The following is a 21,518-nucleotide window of genomic DNA, read 5'->3' as shown; positions in this document are numbered from 1 at the left end:
TTCAGTGAGCTTCTTGAAGACAGGCATGGTAATGCCTCCTGGTACATATAAACTGCATTCCTAGATCACCTGTGGACAGACAGGAAAACTGAGTTCTATAACCATACATTGTTTCTTTTACCAAGAAAGTCCCTATTCCCACTTGGCACTAGGAAAGTGAAATTTATCCTAATCTAGCAAATTAAAACTATGAATTGCTTCTATTTGGAAGCATCGTCCCTCTCTGGTAAATATCCAAACTGAGGTACTTTTGGTATAACTGACTGCCCAGTCTAAATCTTCCTGATAACTAAACTCTACATGGCCTTCCACCTTCCCTGGGCCAACACTGAATCTCCTGGAGGCCCCATCCTTGCCATCATTGTGCAGCAAAGCCTTCTGAGAGAGGGTGAGAACCCATTCAAGCAACCAACAGGTTTGGCTCTTAGCCCCACCCAACCTCAGCTTAGAGGCAGTTAGCCTTGCTTCCACAAATATTGAGCCTCACAAGAGACCCCACTATAGGCTGACCCTGGAGGCAGTTAGGAGGGGGTTAGGAACAGGCCAGGTAGCCCTCTCAGACACTGAACCTCTCTGCTCTCTCCACTAAGCCCTCACTTCTTTCTGCCCACCACTGGCAGAGGCAGCAGTGGGGACAAGGTCAATGAATCCACCAGGCCAGCATCTTGGATGACTTCTCTGGGCTGCTCTGTGGTTTCCTCCTCTCATGGCTGTAGTACACTTGACTCACTGCCTGATCTGGAAGGTCTTCGTTCTGGGTGAGCAGGGTGGTCAGATGTTCCCTTAAGTGTTGTCTCCATGCTCCATTTCTAATACTGGCACAAGAAAAGGGGTTTCCATACCCTCTATGCCCACACATAAATGCTCCACAAACTGAAAATCTCCATACATGCCCATGGTGAGGGGGAGCAGTACATGGCTCCAGTCACTCTTGATTTCCTCCTGTCTTGCTCTGATAACATTTTATCCTGGTGTCTGTTTTCTGCAGGGAGCATAGGAATCCTGATTAATCCTTCTCTGTATGGTTCTGAGGCAAAGATCAAAAGTTTGACCATTTGCTTGCTGAATGACCAAGCAAATCACTTAATTTCATATACCTCAATTTCTTCTCTCAGAGAGGGTAACCTTGTGAAGAGAAAGCTAACACACTTAAAGCCCTTAGAACTGCTCCTGGTGTCTGCTGCAGGGAACTGCTGCAGGGGACTTCTGGCTGAACGAGGCTTCTCTGGAGGTCAGGCTATTGCAGAGTCCTTCATCTTCTGTTGCCTCTCTTTTTAGGCTGCCCCTGAAACCCTAATGAGGTGATGTTAATGGCCTTCTTAGCAGGACACAGGTCTGGCAGTCTCAGAAGAGACCATATGACTTGACCCCTCGTCTGTTGACAAAGTTGCAAAATTGAGCTTTGCAGTTTTTCACAGTTCTGGATTTTCTGACCCAAAGAATAGAACTCCTTCCCCTCAGAACCCATTTAAAGGCACCTCTTCACTTGACAAAGATGGCCACTGCTCACTCCTTTATATGTGACCATCTGCTTCCAGTAACCACAAGCATGCATTCATTTGCATAAACCACACAAACTTGGTAACCATGAAGAGGCTGCAGGGTTGACCAAGCAGAATTCTTTAACTGTTTGAAGAATGATTTATTCTTGTTTATTTTCCCCCATGTGTTAGCAAGAGTCTTTGTACTAAGCCATATACCTAGGCCTTTTTATTTTTGAGAAGAGCTCTAACTAAATCACAAATTTGTCCAGGTCAGACTCAAACTCACAATCCTCCTGCCTCAGCCTCCCAGATTGCTAGGATTACAGGCATGTGCCATCATGCTTAGTGAAGGCATGGTTCTCGTGCATGGCTTTTTAGGCTTCTGGCCGATAGTTGTAAGATTCTTGAAAATCTTAGTGAACAGAAAGAAATGAGGCAGTTGGAGCTAACTGCCCTCCAAGCCTGGCACTGTGAACACATGTACTTCCAGGACAGCCCTCAGCAGGGAGAAGAAAAACACCTTTCCTTTTGCCAGGAATTTTGGCTCCCAAATCATTGAAAAAAATGTATGCTCTGGCTGGCCTTATTTGCTCTCAGAAAACCTATAACGATGCAGATCCCTAAAGAGAGGGACTCTGCACATGAATGGGAATCAGGGGTACCCTGGGACCAGATATCATCCCCAGGAAGGCTGGATATTTGTGATGGAGCAGAGTAGAGCCTGGGAATGTAATATGGGCAGTAGGGGTGGTGGCCCTGTGGATACAAGTGATGAGGCAGGGAAAGGGAATGGTGGATCGGAAGCAAAGGTAGGGTGCAATGTCGGTAAGGAGCAAGCTCATACGTCAGAAGCCTGGCATGAGACCCAGCAACACCAGCGTTCAGCCATAGGACCCAGAGCAGATTGCCTATCTTTTGTCTTATTCACTTTGTTGTCACTGATACAAAATACATGATACCTGCCCCTTAAAGGAAGAGAGGTTTGTTTCAGCTCACACTTTTAGTCATAGTCCACTGGTTTCAAGGCAGAATGACATGGCAGACAAGGCATAGTGGAAAAAGCTCCTCACCTCATGGCAAGCAGGAAGCAGAGAGAGTAAAAGAAAGAACCAGAAAGGAAAACATCCCTTTCTATATGATGTCCCAGTAACCTACCTAATCCAATGAGACCCCACCTCCTAAAAGCAAGTCAGCTACAAAAACTGAAAACATTTTAAGTGGAATTTTTGTTCTCGATTCTCAGTGTAAATCTCATTAAAAGCAGTGAGCAGTATTTATACCACCATCTGAACATTGGGCTGCCTTGAAATTTCCTCTTCCAGATTAATTAGTCTACCACTCCTAATTTAAGTCTCTAGCAAAGTTTCCAGGCATGAACAAAATGCAGACAAATATTCTCCCAGAGGATAATACACAATCTGGAGTCCAACTGTCAATGGAGCCACTATTCCCGACTGAAACCTCTGAGCCTAGCCTTTGCTGTCTGGATTTCTATGCACATGCTGGCCTTCTGAGCTCTCACCAGAATTACCCACAAAGTTCAGTTTACAGTCTTCTAGGGTTTCTCTAACCAGAATCTGCAGACCTTTCAAACTTCTCCCTCAAACCAGTCCAAAGGTTTCTGAACCATATGATAAGATATAATTCTAGCAATGACCCCACTTTTCTGGTACCAAATGCCCAGTACCTTCAATTTAAAGTAGACATTGATTTTGCTCATATTTTAGAGGTTTCAGGCCTTGAATGGTCAGGGGCACATTGGAAGACGGCATGGAGAAGAGTGTTGACGGAGGAAAACTGCTCATGTCATGGCAACCAGAAAGCAGAGAGGTAAAGAAGATGAACCCTTCCAGGTCACACCCCCAATAATCTGCCCCTTTTAGTCAGAACCCTTTTCCACAGCAAGCGTAATGTCCCCATAATCCAATAACCTTCCAAACACTTGAGGTTTTAGAGGCCATTTTATATCTAAATCCTAACACCACTCTAAGCCAATTTTCACATGTAGGAAATAGTCTTATTATTTCATAGGGGAAAATCCAACTAAATAACACTATGATAAAATTATTTTTGTTATTGTTATTTTCTGAGTTAAAATCAAGGGTATAAAACTGAGAAGAAAAGGCCTGAGGGTGTTTGTGTGTATTTTCTTGTTTGTTTGTGATGAATAAAACCACCCGATGAGGGGCTTCCAAAGTTAGGAGCCTGGCTTTTATATAGTTTTCAATGAAAGTAGAATGCTAATAAATTAGTCTACATTTTCAGAGGAGACCAGTACCTTGTGCTCCCCAATGCACACTTTTTTTATACTATCAGGCTGTGACAGTCCAGTTGAGTTGATCCAAGGCTTTCTCTCTCCTTGATATTCTGGAATTGACCATTTCCCTCTTTGGAAAAGTCCAAAGATCTATTTTGATGGAGAATCATGTAGAACATTGCACATGGATTGCCATGTAGACTATAGTATGATTCAGCATAAGGTATTTGTTATGATTAACCAATAAAATGGAGCCACCAGAATAGCATACCAGTTTCTCGGGGCTCTACTTATGATGCTTTACTGAAAATACAGCCTGTGAGGCTTTGGACCAATAAGTCAGTTCCAGGGGACCTCATGAGGCTATTTTCAGAGTTCTGACCACCTGGAAAGAGTGTGGTCCTCACCATGCAAAAGCTCTCTAGATTACAGGAATCTAATGAGTCAGAACACTATCACAGTTCAGGCAAATTGGCTTTGTTATTCACAGATAGGCAGCAAGGATAAATAGAAGCTTAGGATCCAAGATGTGAAGGGCAAATGGAGTCTGAGTTGCCAGCTTTCTAGTCACTGTCACAAAATACCAGAGGCAAACAACTTACAAATAGGAAAGCTTTATTTTGGCTTATGGTTTTAGAGGTGACAGTCCATGTGTATTTGGTAATGTTGCTGTGTGGCATCAAAGTACAGTAATGTCTCAATTCAGTTGAACACTTCTATTTGCAAACAATTTGGTTCACAAATGAAAGTGTTAGCAAAATTTTGTTTCCATTCCCAAACTCCACATTGGGTGACAAACATGACTATGACCATCTTCTCCACACCAACATAAATGCAGCCATCTTCCCCAAAATCATCAAACAAATTAAGTTTGTAAACCATCTGAACATCACAGTAGGAGTGAATGGCCTGTTCACCTCAGGGCAGCTAAGCAGCAAAGAGAGAGGAAGAGAACAGCATTCTAATATCCCCTCCAAGAACCCCCAAATGACCTCATTTCTTTCCACTAGCTCCCATCTTCTCAAAGGTTCTACTATCTCCCAACAGTGCCACAGTTGACAAACAAGCCTTTAACACACAGGCCTTTGACAGACATTCTAAACACAAACCAGTGAAGATTTTCATCTGTGTGTGTCCTGAATCACATACAGAAGAGGAATCCCTAGGGCACCCCTCTTCTGTACCACTGGGCACAAGGATGGAGAACATCTCACCTAAGGGGCACAAGGCCACAGCTGGACTTTTTCATTATCTCATGATAATTCATTCTTCCCGCTGGTGAGCCAAGACCATCAGGGGACTCAGTCTCCTGCACACCAACTTTTGCAAGGAAAGTGCCAGGCTCTCAAGGTTGCCGTGGTGAGTTTTCTCTAGTTCTTCTCTTGGTTGGGCCCAAGGCTCAGTTCTTCTGCATTTCCTATTGAAGTAATGAGGATACAGCACCTAGTAGGCAGCCCAGTGCACCTGGACCACATCCTTGCTGCCAAATCAACAAGGGCCACAGCTATCTCAAAGCTATTTGCAGCCACTGTCCAGGAATAACACCACTGCTACCCTTTCATCTGTGGGGCACTCAGCTCTGCATTCTCAATGATGGTTGCTGTCCCTAGACAGGACACTCTCTGAAGACTGCCTGGAGCTCATATTTCTGTGGCTCCTGTCCAGACATCCTGGAGAGTTGCTGCTCTCGCTTCGGTTCTTGGAATGTAACTGTGCTCTGAGCAAGCATGGCCAGCTGCCCCAGTTAAAACTGCTGAGCTTTCTTTTGCTGCTTTTGTGTGTAAGAGAAGGGATGTAATACTCCTGAAACAGAAAGGGCTTTTAAGACACTTTTCTCTGTCTTCCAATAATTATAATAAGCAGTTAGATCTCTCTTGGTGAAGAGAAAACAGCTAAGAGCTTTAACGGGAAGTTGCCACTGCCATAGAGTTGTGAAGTATTGCTTCTAAAGGAAGCAGGCAGGGTAAGTCCTATGAAAGAAAAGACTTCAGATGCACAGCAGACAGTCTGAGTGAGGATGTTATGGTTATGAATCAATGAGGATATGTTTCTAGTATTCTTTGATGTATTCCTTTGTGTGTATTTAAAAATATGATACTTATACTGGCATAACTGCTTTCTTCAATGAAAAGGGTATTAATGGAAAATTTCACAATTCTGACCTGAGTCCCATATTAAAGTGCATTTCTAAGCACTTGTTCCAGGGATTATAAATCTTTGTGGATTACAGCCTTGGGGAGGGGGTACCAGGGATTGAACTCATGACCTCACAATTGCCGGGCATTATACATCCCTGAGCTATATCCCTGGTCTCTCTGTGTATTAGGGATACCTGGAACCATAATAAGAATACAGATGTTGAAGGACCATCTCTATAGATTTTCAGCCTGCGCATGTGTTCTGTTAGATCTCAGATGCTAGAAAATGCCTGGCTCAGAATCTCTCACACATTAAAGTGCATGTGAATCACCTGGGGATTCTTAATGAGTTAGCATGGGGGAGACCTGAATCTTGGTGATTCTAATGAACTCCCAGGTAAGGTGGATGCTCCTGATGCCACACAGCACTGAATAGCAGGGTGTGGATCACACAACCAGCTGCAGCCCTTGCCTGAGGACTCACAATGGAGGCAAGGCACAAGAGAAAAGCTAGATTCCTTAGGACTTCTAATGCTGCTAATGAAGTGGTCAACAATGGGCTTTATGTATCATCTCAGTTAATTCACACACATGCTCTATGAGATCATTATGAATTAATTGCTTCTCATGGATGAGAAAACCAAGACTCGGAAAATCATATAGCTGGATATATTGGTTGCCTATTGTTTCTTTAACAAATGACTATAAATTTAGTGGCTCAAAACAAGAAAACATTATCTTACTGGTTTTCAGGTGAGAAATTCTAAAATCAAGGCATTCTTCCTGGGGACCTTTGCAGCTTCTAAAAGCCACCTACATTCCTTGGCTTGTGGTCCCTTCACACATCTTTGAAGCCAGCAATTTCACAAACTGTGACACTTTTCTCCATAACTTTTTTTCCCAAACTAAAGCTGAGACAGTTTCTCTGCTTTTAAGGATTTATGTAATTAGATACAGCACATCTGAGTAATACGAGACACTCCATCTCAGTTGGTACCACAGTCAAATCTACAAAGTTCCTTTTGACATTTACATGAACACATACATATTCAGTTTCTGAGGGTAGGGCACAGAGGCCTTTCAGGAGCCATTAGTCTACCTACCACAGTGGGGAAACCAGAATTTGGAGCCAAGAATCAAACTCATGTCTGTTGACTCCAGAGTTCATGCTCTTTCCAATACACAAGTCAACTAAATCAAATGTTGTTTTCTGGGGGCCAAATGATGAATGGAATAAAGTTTAGTGCAGCTGTAGGCAGTCTAAATTCTCTTATCAGCTTAAATTGAACTAAATGGTTAAATAGATTTTGCTTACTGCAATTCATATTGCATTCTTATTAGACTCAGCAAAACCTGGTCCTTTGTGGAGGCACAGTACCTTCTGACAATGCTTGACCACCTAACTGTGGTTCCTATCATTATTTACTGTAACTAAAAATAAGACCAACACCAAGAAACATCTTACAACTTGGCAATGAATTATACTTTTGGGCAACCACACTGAAGCAAAGTTAGTAAATGAGCCTTGAACCTTGAACCTTGAACCTTGAACATTGAACCTTGAACTCCTAGAAGCTCACTGACAACTGAGGTGCTATTTATCAACTTTCTCAGACTCCTGTCACTGCATAGCTTTAGTTCCTAAGCCAAAGCAAAACTCATCCCACACTTCCTGAGTACATGCAAAGCTACATTTTATTTTTAGATCAGCATTTCCAATCCACAGCACTGGGGAACCTAGTAATCAGCTATAAAGTCATTAGAAATACACAGACAAATATATGCTTGAGGTCTTTTAAATCCATCTGTTATGGGTTGAACTGTCAGAGAGAGACAGACAGACACAGAGGCAAAAACACAGACAGACAGAAAGAGGCAGGGATGGAGAAAGAGAGCATTTGTTGAAATCTTAACTCCTTTGGGGTAAGATTTTTATTGGAAGTAGCATCCTTGCAGGGATGATTGATTAAGATAAGGTTGCACTGGAGTAGGGTGAGTCCCAAATCCCACATGACTCTTGTCATTACAAACAGGAGAAGAAGACAAGGAGGAAGATGCCCCTGTGACAACAAAGGTGACACACGTATAAGGCAAGCAACACCAAGCAGCAGTGCAAACACCGAAAGGCAGAGAAGGCAGGAAGAATTCACCTCTACGGGTTTCAGAGGAAAGCAGCCCTGCCAACCTCCAGCCTCCAGAACTGTGATAGAATCGATTTCTATTGTTTTAAGTCATGGTGCTTTTTACCCATCCCTAGTAAATAAATACACCACCTTTCAAGATCTTGTTAAAACTTAAAATGCTTTACTTTACTTTATATCTTTCTAAGAAAGTGGATAAATACAGATAAATGAGGACCAGAATGTAGCTTACTCATTGGACATATAGTCTCAGAGAATGAATGATTTTGACTACAAGATGTTACTTAAACCACATTGCAGAAAATTTGTAAATTTGATTTCAGTACGTGAAGAACTCTCTATTTTTTTAAAAAAAGTCTATTTCAGAAAATAGTTCTCAAAGTATGGCCCAGGACCTTGGAGAAAGCTAAGTGCTGACAGTAATATCCAGTGGTACCTTTAGGAACTTCTCCCTGGCCTAGGTACTCTACATACCTGTTTTTCAGACTGTTCTTTTCCTTTTTGTAAAATAAAACCACCTACAACCAACAAAAGCTCTTTGGACATTGACCTTCTGCAGAGGATTGAAGAAGAGGAGTGATTAATATCACCCAGTAGAATGCTCCTCCTTCCTGCCACAGCCTGAACTTCATCCTCACTAAAACTGTCCACCTTGGGAAGCAGACATCTCCAGGTCACCATCTCTACTGCTCTGCCTGGCAGCAGCCCTCAACCAGGCCTGCCCCTATTGCTCCAACTGAAAGGGTACTGCAGGTAGCAAGACTTGGTAGAGACTGATAGGCAGTTAGAAAGGGACAGGGCCCAAGACAGAGTCAGAATAGAGATGAGGCAAACCAAGCCTTCAGTCAAGGGCTGAGGTGACAGAAAACAGGAGTCAAGATGGAAGGACAACGGCTAGGCCTGCAAAGCCTTCCCAGAGATAAAGAATAGTTTGAAGGCGCACTGTCTGGTTCAGTAAGCTGAATAACGTAACACAGAGATGGATGACCAGAACACTCTGACCCTTACTCCCATCCCTTTTAGAAATGCCTTTGCTCTTCTCCACCCTGAGTTATAGAGAATTAGTGTTAGTGATGCCTGCAGATATACTCTTGCTTTGTGCCTTGCTTTTCTCTTAGATCAACATGAGCTAAATGACTGTACTTGTAGCCCTATACACCAGTTTTAGCTTGACCAGAAGTAACCTGCAATGTGACTTTCTGTTTAAAAAACTTCTAGACAAACAGCATCAGCAAAAACCCTCTTTGGGGACCTCTCCTGCCTTTCAGGAGCTTACTCTTAATAAAGCTTCCTTACTCTTCACCTCCTTGGTCCTCGAGACCGTTCTTCAATTTTATGAGACAAGACATTGTCTCACATTGGTGCAATTCTGAACCCCATTAAAAGAGGACATTTGTAATTTCCTTTCACTTACCCCGTTCCTTTCATTCCCACATCTTTACTTTTTATCTTAGAATCCACTGACCATTATCTTGCTCTAAATTGAAAACTAACTCCCAACCTGTCAGATATCAGGTGTGCTGAGCTCATGTCCTTTGAATATCAAAGAATGAATTTCAAGGGCCACAAAAGTTAAGAATAAGAAAGGTTTATTGAGAGAAACAGGAGAGTTCCCCAAAGTGATAAGCCACTGATGCTCCTTGTCAGGAGTAATTTACACAGCAAAATCACAATGTAGGTCAAACTAAAATCAACCTAAAGGATTATAAGTAAAGTTGCTTAATTAATGTTGATCCAATAGGGGAATGTGTCACGTGGCAAGGGTACATGGTAAGAACAAAGGAATTCTTGGAAAGGGATGGGCCTAAATGATCTGTTCACCTATCTGTAAGTCTGATGTCATCTGGGGCACTGTAATGCAGTAGATACATAACTCCCAACTTGCTGGATGTCAGATGTGCTGAGTTTGTATCCCCTGAAATCAAAGAATGAATTACAAAGGACAAAGGAGGTTAAGAGTAGAAAAGTTTTATCTGAGAATAGGAATAGCTCCTGAGAGGAGGGGTCTCGAGTGAGTTGCCACCAAGGATCTTTACTAAGCATAATTTATACAACAAATCACAATGTGGGTCAAATGAGGATCAAACTATAATCAACCAATACAAGAATAGCTGCTTAGCTAATACTGATTCAATATAGAAGTGAGGTGGGTAGGAAGGGTATATGGTTGGTATCATTAACCTTAGCTTATCTGTGATTTCTAAAACAGGAACATTGTTGGGAAAGGAGGGTTCCAAGTGCTCTGGTCACCCACCCAGGTGTCTTCTGCATATCTGGACTTAATGGAATGAGTGGTACTGATTACTATATAGTCTCAAGTTATGCTTTTTCCTTAGAGAAGTGTGTAAGTCTTGCCATTGTGACCGTATCTTGAGGCATTGTCTTCTTTAGATGCATCTCTAGCCACAGTTTTGATATGTTCTTTTCTTCTGCACTGACTTCTTTGAGAGTCTGTCCTTGTTGAACTGTCTTATTAATTTCTACCTAATTTAGCTGCCTATAATGACTGGACTACGTGGTACTAATCATAGTAAAATCTCAGGTCACCGTTTATCTCTAGGGAGCCATGCGTGCCTAGTAATTGAATCTCCACCTTCAGGCCTGGCTCTCTTCAGATTTGCTCCCAGCCACAATTTTCTATCTTCATCTTTTGTGCTGACTTCCTTGAGGCCCCAATCTCTCTCTGACTGCATATTAATTTCTATCATGCTCTGACTTTTAATGCCACTATCTGCCCAGTCCTAACTTTTGGCAACTAAGCAGCAGAATGTTGCTGGACAGAGTCACACATCAAAGAGATGCATCCCACTCTGTTCTTGTCAATTCCTACTGACATTGCCAACTCCGTATTTTTCCAGTTACTCTTCATGCAGACCACCATGCTTTGGGCTTACAACAGCTTCTACACTGGCAGGCTGTCACTGGCTGCCTATCTTACTCTCACACGGTGCATTCAGGATCTTTACAAACTGGATCTGCTTGTGTTACCTGTAGTCACCCTCAGCTTCCTGTGGCTTCTAGGTAAAAATACAGGATTCACTTTGCCAGTGAGATTAATCAAAATTCTGAGAACTATCTTGCAGAATTACAGAAAACAACTCTAAACTTCATTTAAGAGACCAAAAGATAACTAGGGTAGCAAAGGCAATTCTGGGCAGCAAAGAAAAGTCAGGGGGGCATCACAAGCCCTGACTTGACATTATACTTCAAAGCTACTGTGATTAAAAAACAGCATGTACTGGCAATAAAACAGACCTGAGCATCAGTGAGACAGATTAGAAAATGCAGAAACAACTCCAAACATACTTAGCCACCTTATCTTTGACAAAGATGTCTTAGTTACTTTTCACTCTGGTTGTTGAGACAAAATACCTGATGTCCAAAGTTAGGGAAGGAAAAGTTTATTTCTTACAGCTCTTGGAGGTTTCAGTCCACACTCAGTTGGCTCCAAGGCAGCGTGGCATGGTGGGGTCACCATTCATGGCTGCCACAATCAGCAAAGCACAAACCAGCAAGAGAGAGACACACCTTCTTCCTGACCTTACATCGTATCGTGGCTCCACCCCTGGGTGAGTGAAACACCTAGACCACCAATCCAAGTGCTAGACAACGAACGAATCACAAAGGCTAGATTTGGTTGGGTCCATAATTGCATGAGGCTTGGGGGCCACTGACATAAACCATGACAGTGCCAAACACCTTTTCTAGAAGAAGATAGCCTCTTTTTTTTTTTTTTTCTTTTTTGTGAGTACCAGGAATCAAACTCAAGATAGCTACATTGCTGAGCTATATTCTTGGCCCCAAGATAGCCTCTTTAATAAATAGTACCTTTTCCTTTCTGCTCCAGTCATGTGAAATTTCTTTTTCTCTCTTTTTTTAAAACTTTTTATTTACTGGTACATTTTAGATATACACAATAACATTCATCACAGGGAGTTTGTACCTGTACATGATATATCTTGCTTTTTGTTTTTTTCCTACTCCCCCACCACTTCCTTTAACCCTCTTGCCCACTATATTTTAAAAAGCTTTATTTCTATTTTTCTCCTGTTCTATTGTTTTCTTGTCATTTCTTTCTCTCTTCCTCCCTCTCCCTTGCTCCCCTTCTCATTTGAATATTTTCTTCCCTTCCTCAATATCTACTATACATGTTGATACTTATTTACACTTTTGATTTCTCATACCAGTGAATGTGGTATTTGAACATTGTGTCACTTTATTTCTCTTAAGAGTATGGTCTCTTGTGGAGAGTCTAATTGTTATTGTAAAAAAGAGAGGAAAGGAAGGTGGACTAAGGGATATAACCACAGGTACGTTCGAGTATGTAGGATGGAAAACCATATTACTGAGCTTTTGTTGGATCATTGAACGGAACTGTCTCCAATTTCACTGTATGAATGTCCACTTTATATGCTTTAATTTTGTAATTTGGACAACTGTTCCTGGGAAGATAATATGTAACCTATTAACTGGTGATTTCTTACTGTATATTTTTTTTCTTGAAATACTGTATTATTTGTACTCTTTTATTGCTTTGTTTTTTATGTCCTTTCTTTTTTCCTTTCTTTTATGTCCTTTCTTTTTACCAAGAAAGTAAATTAAAGAAATGGAACTTCTAGAATTAGTTTTGCAGGAATCTCCACACTGATTTCTAGAGTGGTTGCATCATCTATATTCTACTAACAGTGTGGAAAGTTTCATTTTTCCCCACAGCTCTTCCAGCATTTGTTATTAGTTGATTTTTTGATAATAGCCATTCTTTCTGGAGGGAGACGGAACCTCAGCACTGTTTTAATTTGCATCTCATAAATGACCGGTGATATTGAACATTTTCCATTATTTACTTGCCATTTGTACTTCTTCATCTGAGATGTGTCTATTCATTTCGGAATTCCATTTTCAGACTGAGTCTTTAAATTCAAGAGATTTGAGTTTTTGAGTTCTTTTTACAATTTTAATATTAGTGTCTAAGGAATATTTGTCTTTAATATTTGTCTAAGGAATAGCTGGAAAAACTTTTCCTACCCTGGTTTATCTCCACTCTGTTGGTAATTTCTCTTGGTGTTCAAAAGCTTTTTAATAAGATGAGATCCCCTTGTTGATTCCTTATGATAGATCCTGTGCAGTTGGGGTTTTGTTCATAAAGTCTTCGCCTACACCAATATTTTCAAGAATTCTACCTATTCTACATTCTAGCAAATTTAGGGTTTCTGTTTTAATATTTAGATTTTTGACCCATTTCCATTTTAGTGTAGTTTTAATCCTCAGCATGTAGAAAGCCAGTTTTTCTAGCACCATTTATTAAAGAGGTTTTCTGTCTTCCAGAAAAGGTATTTGGCATTTGGCACCTTTATCAAAGATAAGGTGACTAAGTATATTTGGAGTTGTTTCTGCATCTTGTAATCTGGTCCATTGATCCTTGGGTCTGTTTTATTGCCATAACATGCTGTTTTTAATCACAGTAGCTTTGCAGTATAATTTCAAGTCATGCTGTAGAAATCTGGACCACGGTTGCATTAAATTTGTATAACAATGTTGGAAGTATGACCTTTTGTACAATATTGGTTCTTCCTGCCCAAGAGCGAGGGACAGCTTTCCATTTTCTGATATTCTCTTCAATCTGCTTTTTTAGAGTACTAAAATTGTCAATTTAGAAGTCTTTTACTTCCTTTGTTAGACTGATTACTAGGTACCTCATTTTTGGTAATGATATTGTGAAAGGTGTTGTTTCCCTAATTTCTGTCTCAGTGAGTCAGTTATTCATGTATAGGAAGGCTATTGATTTTTGAGTGTTGACTTTGTATACAGCTACACTATTGACTTTGGTTATTAAATCTACAAGTCTCTTGGTGGGGTTTTTGGGGTCTTCTACGTAGAATACCAATCTCATCTGCAAATAATGATAATTTAACTTTTTCTTATCCTATCTTTATTCCTTTTATTTATTTCTCCTGCCTATTTGGTTTTGTCTTGTTCCTGATTTTAGAGTGAAAGTTTTTAGTTTCTGTCCATTTAGCAAGATGTTGGCTCTTGATTTGTCATAGACAATTTTATCATATTGAGATGAAGACATTCTATTCCAACTTTCTGTAGAGGGTTTTCTCATGAAAGGATACTTTACGTTGTCCAATTAATTTTCCGTGTCTATTGAGATGGTCATATGATTTTTGTCTTTGACTCTGTTGATATGGTGTATTACATTTATTGATTTGTGTATGCTGGATTCATCTCTGATGAATCCAACTTGGTCATTGTGTACAATCTTGTTGATGACTTACTGCTGTTTCCCAGTATCACATCAAGGATTTTGGCATCTCTGTTCATTAGCGAGATTGGCCTGCTTTTGGTTGAATCCTTTTCTGGTTTTACTATCAGGGTAATGCTTTCTTCCAGGAATGACTTGGGTGGTAATAGCTTCCCTTTCAATTTTATTAAAGAGTTTGGGAAGCAGCAGTACTAGTTCTTCTCTAAATTTCATGTAAAATTCAATAGTGAATCCATCAGGGCCTGAGCTTTTCTTTGATGGTAGGTTTCTGATTAGAGCTTAGATTAGAACTTAGATTTAGTGACTGATATTGATTTATTCAGAATTTTAAATTTTCTTGATTCAGCTTTGGTAATTCATATGTGTCTAGGAATCTGTCCATTTCTTTTGCATATTTCGTCTTACTGGAATACAGGTCCTCAAAGTAGGTATAGATGATGTTATAGGTTTCTTTAGGATCTGTTTCTATTTCACCTTTTCATTCCAATTGCATGAATTTGAGAATTTCTTTCTTTTTTGATAAGATTGTCTGAGTTTATCCATTTTATTTAATCTTTCAAAAAACCAACTCTGATTCACTGATTCTTTGTACCATTTTCTTAGTCTCCATTGCAGTGATTTCCCCTCTGATATTAATTTCATCTCTCTTCTGAGCTTTGGGCTTGACTTTCCCTTCTTTTTCTAGAAGATTTAGGTTTAACATTAAGTTAAGCTTGCTCAGCTTCCCTTATGTGTATAATCACTGCTATAAATCACCCTATAGGACTGTTTTCATTGCACCCCTTAAATCCCAATATGTAGTACCAGTATTATAATTTAATTGTAGAAACTGTCTAATTTCTTCTTTAATTTCATCTGTGACCCATTAGTTATTTAGTGCTCTTTAATTTTCGTGTGTTTATGAAGCTCCTGTGGTTTCTTTTGCCACTGATTTCCAATTTCATTGCACGATGGTCAGATAATATGCATGGGATAAATTTAATTCCTATGCATTTACTCAAGCAGATTCTGTGGGCCAGAGTGTGGTGTATTATGGAAAACATCCTGTGTAGAGCTCAGAAGAATATGTATTCTGATGTGGGATGGGACACTCTGTAGTCATCTTCTAAGTCCATTTGTTCAAAATTTGGTTCAGTTCTAATATTTCATTGCCAATTTTTTGTCAAGTTGACCTGTCTATTTGTCACAGTGGGGTATTTTGTTCACCATTATCAATGTATTAGTGCCTATTTGATTTCCTAGTTCTGTTAATATTTGCTTTATACAGTTAGGTACACTGATATTGGCACATATACTTAATAATTGTTATCTCTTCCTTTTGAATTGCTCCCTTTACAAGGCTGTAGTGACTTTCTTTATCTTAATCAGTACTGGCTTGAAATCCACTTTGTCTGCAAATAGAATAGCTATTTTCAGGTTCCTGTTACATGGAGTATTGTTTTCCATCCTTTGACTTTCATTCTATGGATTTTTTAAAAAATTAAATGTGTTTCTTATATGCAGCATATAGTTTCCCAATCCATTTTGCCAATCTGTTTCTTTTGATTGGTGAGTTGAGACTATTAACACTGATGGTTATAACTTATTTATATACATTGATTTGTTTTACCATGTTATTTTTCTGTTGCTGGCTCCCCTTTTCCCCCTCTGTTTGCCTTGTCTGGTGGTTTCATTCTGTTGGTATTCATGAAGTTTAGTCTTTGTTATCTCTTTTTAGAATGCTCTTCAGTGCTGCTTTGAATATCCTCATGGGTTTTTTGTCACGAAAGTATTTTATGGCTCCAAAATTTGAAAGTTTGCAAGTTACATCAAAGATTTGCAAGGTACATCAATCTGCATTGGAGGTTGTTTTCTATTTCCCTTTTTTTATTTGAAGGGAATGCAACAATCCAATAAAATAGAACAAAACAAAACAGTGAGAATGATACTAGATTTCAAAAAAAGGAAATCGCCCACAATTGCTAAATTGCATATTATCTTGTTATCTTCTAAACAGATGCTCAGACTACTGGCTTTAGGCATGCAAAATCAATCAAACAATACAAGTATTAAGTTCTTTTTGTACCTCAGTTGCTATCATCCCAGCCTGGCTACAGTGGTGAGGGGCTCTTCTTGTCTCCCACCCCACATACCAGCTGGCTCACAGGAGGGGCAGGTGACTTGTTGGTTCTCCTTCCGGCCCACATGGCTGCTGCGGGCTCACAGCAAGGCACAGGTTGACATCTTGGTTCTTCTCCCAGACTGCATGGCTGCCTGAGGTGGTTTTCTTTTAGGGATTGAAACGCTTTACTCCAAACTCTCCTTCCCTTGAGGGTTTGTGCTGAGAAGTCTGATTCTGATGGCCTTTCTTTTATAGGCAATTTGTTTCTTTCTCTAACAGCTTTTAACATTCTGTTCTTGTGCTGAATTTCTGGAATCTAGACTATTACATGCCTTGGGACAGATTTTTTTTTATCATGCCTAATTGGAGTTCCAGATTCCTCAACTTGTCTATATGTCAAATTCTTCTTCCCTACCAGGGAAGTTTTCTGCCATGACTTTTATGAACAGGTTTTTATATCATTTTCACTCTCTCTTGCTTTTTCATTGACTCTAATTAGTCTTATGTTATTCTTTGCCTCACGCAGCAACTGCTAGATGATTTCTCCGTCCCTTGCTATGTTGAAGAAATCTTTTCTTTTTCATTACTGATAACCTCGATCTTGTCTTCTCTATCTGATATTGTCTTCACATTGTCTCATTATGCTACATATACTTTCAATGGAATTTTTTAATCTCCTGGGTGTTTGTTTGCCTCTGTTTTTTGGATTCCATTTCTTTTCTATGTTGAGAGTTCAGAGTTTCCATAATTTTCCTAATTTTCCTTTATTTTTTTAATCCGCATGTGCTCTAAAGTCAGTAAACATGTTTTTAATTGTGGTCACCATCTGTGTCATTATCTGAGAAATTATATCTGATTCAACTTTTTCTGGAACCTCATTCATCTACTTTTACCACTTAGCACTCTTCAGAGAGTCCCAGGCAGGTGGCTTTCAGATTGTTCCTCTCTACTGTCCTCTTAGTTTGCCTTTAGTGAGTCACAACCATGATCTGTTTACAATAAAATTTGCTTACTTAATCTAATAGACCATATCTGAGGACTGATCTTTTGTTTATTTTAAAGAGAAAAAAACAGAAAAATCAAGAAACAAACAATTTAAAAACAACAACAAAAGCAAAATGACAACAACAAAAAACAATGACAACATAGGATTTCAAAACAAGATGATAGGAATTTAACAATCATTGTTATACTGCATATTGGTATCTTCGGGCCTGGGGATTTAGCTCAGTGGCATAAGTGCCTGCCTGGCAAGTGCGAGGAATTGAGAGCAAAAAAACAAACAAACAAAAAAGATTGTTTGGCATCTTCAAAGTAATTGCTCAGGCTACCAGATACAGGCATGCAAGATTGATCAAATAATTTAATTTCCTTTGAGTAGTTTCTTTCCCTTTTACTATTATAATTTACTATTATACTATTATAATTTACTATTATAATTTTACTATTATAATTTACTATTATATTATATTTATTATAACTTTTGGATCTTATTTACTCTTTCAGTTCTTATAATAGTGAGACAATATGGTGCTTATACTTGCAAGTCTAATTTAATTTACTTATGATTATTGCTTTCAGTCACATCCATTTACCTATAAAATTCCTGAGTTTATCATTCTTTATGGTTGAATACTATTCCATTTATAAAAATATCATGTCTTTTTTATCCATTCCTCAGTTGATGGGCATTTGGGTTGTTTCCAAGATTTCTCTATTACAAAGTGTGCAACTATAAACATGGGTGCACATATATCACTATGGTATGATGTTTTTAATTCTTCTGGAAAATACCCAGAAATGGAACAACTGGGTCAAAAGGAAACTCTAATCCTAGTTTTTTGAGAAATCTCCATACTGATTTTCCCAGTGGTTGTACCAATTATGCTCTTACCAACAATGGAAAAATGTTCCTTTTTTTCCCCACAGCCCAGCCAGCATTTGTTATTGGTTAATTTCTTGGTGTTAGCCATTCTTTCTGGAGACAGATAATATGTCAGTATTATTTTAATTTACATTTCTTGAGTGATCAATGATGTTCAACATTTTTTCATATATTTATTTGCCATTTGTGTTTCTTCATCTGAGAATTATGCATTCTTCTCAGATATCCATTTTTGGATTGGGTCTTTAAACAGGGGGACCTGATTTTTTTCAATTCTTCATACATTCTAGATAAAAGTCCTGTGTCTGAGAGATAGTTGGAAAAAAAGTATTTTCCTAATCTGTGTGTTTTCTTTTCACTCTGTTCATGATTCTCTCTCTCTCTCTCTCTCTCTCTCTCTCTCTCTCTCTCTCTCTTTCTTTTTTCTTTTTGGTACTAGGGATTGAACTCATGACCTCACACTTCCAGGCAGGTGCTTAAGCCACTAAGCTAAATCCCCGGCCATTGTGATTTCTTTTGATGTGCAAAAAAAAATTTTTTTTTTAATTTTATTTAAGGAGAAAAGAAAAAAAAAGCAGGAAAGGGTAGAAGTTATACAGATTTACAGAAAAAAATGAACAGTAGGAAATCACTAGTTAATGGATTACATATTGTCATCTTAGAAATAATTGTTCAAGTCACAAAATTAAAGCTTGTAAAGTGGACATTCCATCAATGATACTGCAAACAGTTCTGTTCATTGATCCAATAAAACTCTGTGATATCATTTTCTATCTTATACACTTAAATATACCTGCAGTTATATAGTTTGGAGCACTTTCTTTTCCTCTCTTTTGTACCATGACTATTACACATTTTGGGTTTCATTGCTCCCACGGTTCTTATTACTTTTTTGGAAGAGAGTAAAACCAAATGTGACATAACAGAACAGAATCGGTCAAGTCAAAAGGGTGGACATAATAGATAATGTAAAAACATAATACAAGGTGATCAACAATGGTTACCATAATGCCTCCCGCTATCTCTAATAGAATTGCCTGTATCATTAGTTAAAATACAATTGAACAAAACAGTAAAGAATAAAACCGACAAAACCAAAACATTGGAGACATTGTAGGTCTTCAAAAGTAGATAAAAGTCAACAAGAATGGGCGTCATAATGAATCTCATTATCTTCACAGCTGATGCCTAAACTTTCGAACCTGATACTATCCAGCAAAACAGAATAGGGGAACATCAGTTAAAAACCAGATGGTGAGAGAAATACAGGGCTTTAAATCAAGGTAATGAAAAGTCAAAGTGGGTTACTATAATATATCCTGCTATTTTTTTTCCTTTAATTAAAAGGATAAAGATAAAAAAGTAAATAATGGAGTGGAGATTGAGATAAAAGAGGGCATAACAACGAAACAGCGCAGATCAAAACATAACCATTTAAGCAGAATAGTGTTTCACCACCAGATAATCCTAACCTAAAAGTAGTTACCATATTGTTTCTTTCTTTGAAATCCTTGAGTACAACTTCGTATACTGTAGCATTAAGTATATCAAAACAATGTAAAACCATTCGAGAGAATGACAGCATTACAGAGTATTTAGAATCGACTAACAAAATGAACAATGGTTTCTGTATAATCTCCTTGTCTTTAACAGGTTTTTGCTTATACTATCGTACATAATAAAATCCAATAAGATACAGCCTATTTAGACCATTGGAGACAGAAGGACAAAAGCTAGATGAGACTTCAAAACAAGATGATACTAAATCTGTATTACCTATTAAGATGTCATTTTCTCCAAAATAGCTGTTCCTATCATCCAATCTTCTCTGCCTCATTTCTGTTAAGCTCTTTTTCTGTCCGTAGCTGTCAGTTTGTCTTCTTCATTTTGTTCTCTGCTCCATTCGCTGTGGCCTCTCTGCCATTATTTCTGGATTCTTTGTATTTTTCTTTTTTTAGAATATCCTGCAATACTCTCTGTAGAGTTGAATTGGTGGTTGCAAATTCCCCCAGTTCCTCTTTATCCTGGAAGCACCTTGTTTTTCCATCAATTTCCAGGGACAGTTGTGCAGGATATCTCAATCTTGGCTGGAGATTATTATCTTTCAATGCTTGAATTATTTCCCCCCACGCTCTTCGTGATTTGATGGTTTGTGCAGAGAAATCTGCTGTAATTCTGATGGGTATTCCCTTGTAAGTGGTCTGTTTCTTGTCTCTTACAGCTTTTAATATTCTGTTCTTGTATTGAATTTCTGGAATTTTTATTATTATATGCCTGGGTGTTGCTCTGTTTGGGTTGTAAGTAGCTGGGGTCCTGTATGCCTCATACATCTGAGTATCTTTACCTTTTGCTAAATTAGGAAAATTCTCCTGGATTATTTCTGTGAGTAGCTTTTGTAGTTCACTTGTTTGTGTCCCTACTTCTTCTTTTATGTTCTTAATCCTTAAGTTATGGATCCTCTTATCATCTTCTTGTCTTTGTATTATTGCTGTTTGTTTCTTTGTTATTTTAAAGAAGTTTTTCATTTCATTCTCCCATATTACAAGTCTGCCCTCCAGTTCAGATAGTCTGTCCTTAGTTTCTTTCAAGCTGTTATGCCAGTCTTCTATAGACTTCTTAGTATCTTGGTAGTCCCTTTGAACCTGCTTCACGTATTCTATGCTTTCTCTGTTTTCTCCATCAAACAATTCTCCCCTTTTTTTCTGTTCTTCCATTCCACCACCTGTTTTTTCTTGGGTGGTACTTAGCATTTCTCTAACTATTCTGCATACTTCTAGCTTCAGGTCATTGATAACTTCATTCCTGAATTGGTCTATGAGGCTCTCTATATGGTGCCTTATGTGTATTGGTGTGGTGTCTGCTATTGCCTGTTTCTCAGAATTGGGGGCCGAGGAGCCTTTTTTGTTGCTGCCTCTTCCCATGCTGCCTCTTCTCTGTTCCTTATATATGCAAGCTTATATAAGAGGCCCAGCTTCTCTCCCAGTCAGCCACAGCCTGATCGAATTGCGCCAGTTAGGTGTTCCCGCTCACCGCTGCGCACCAGGGAGTTACGGACCAGGCAGCCTACGCGTCTCCCCTCCCGGCCACCGTCAGGCTCTGGGATCTGGTTTGGGCCAGCCTACCAGGTCCGCCGGCAGCGTCACGCAGGCCAGGCACTTTTCACCAATCCCGCCCGAGAGGGGGATGTGTGGCTGGAGTCACCACTGCGCCCTGCTCCCGCAGGACTGCTCGGGCCCAGAAAGTCCTC

At 39.3% G+C, this 21,518-nt stretch overlaps 1 protein-coding gene across 1 annotated transcript in view; it reads right to left on the bottom strand.

Moving 5' to 3' along the window:
* The window catches only part of Ipo11 (importin 11), a 231,452-nt gene continuing 209,934 nt past the window's right edge, over positions 1 to 21,518 (bottom strand). The window contains exon 30 of the mRNA XM_063258231.1: positions 1 to 69. Coding sequence (XP_063114301.1) covers positions 61 to 69 — 9 coding nt within the window. The 3' untranslated portion in view covers positions 1 to 60. The remainder of the gene's footprint in view (positions 70 to 21,518) is intronic.

This window comes from Cavia porcellus, unplaced genomic scaffold (assembly GCF_034190915.1).
Source record: "Cavia porcellus strain 051 isolate PalLab524CR breed Dunkin Hartley unplaced genomic scaffold, mCavPor4.1 scaffold_11, whole genome shotgun sequence".
NCBI classification, from domain to species: domain Eukaryota; kingdom Metazoa; phylum Chordata; class Mammalia; order Rodentia; family Caviidae; genus Cavia; species Cavia porcellus.
This window is presented reverse-complemented; position numbering and strand designations above follow the sequence as displayed.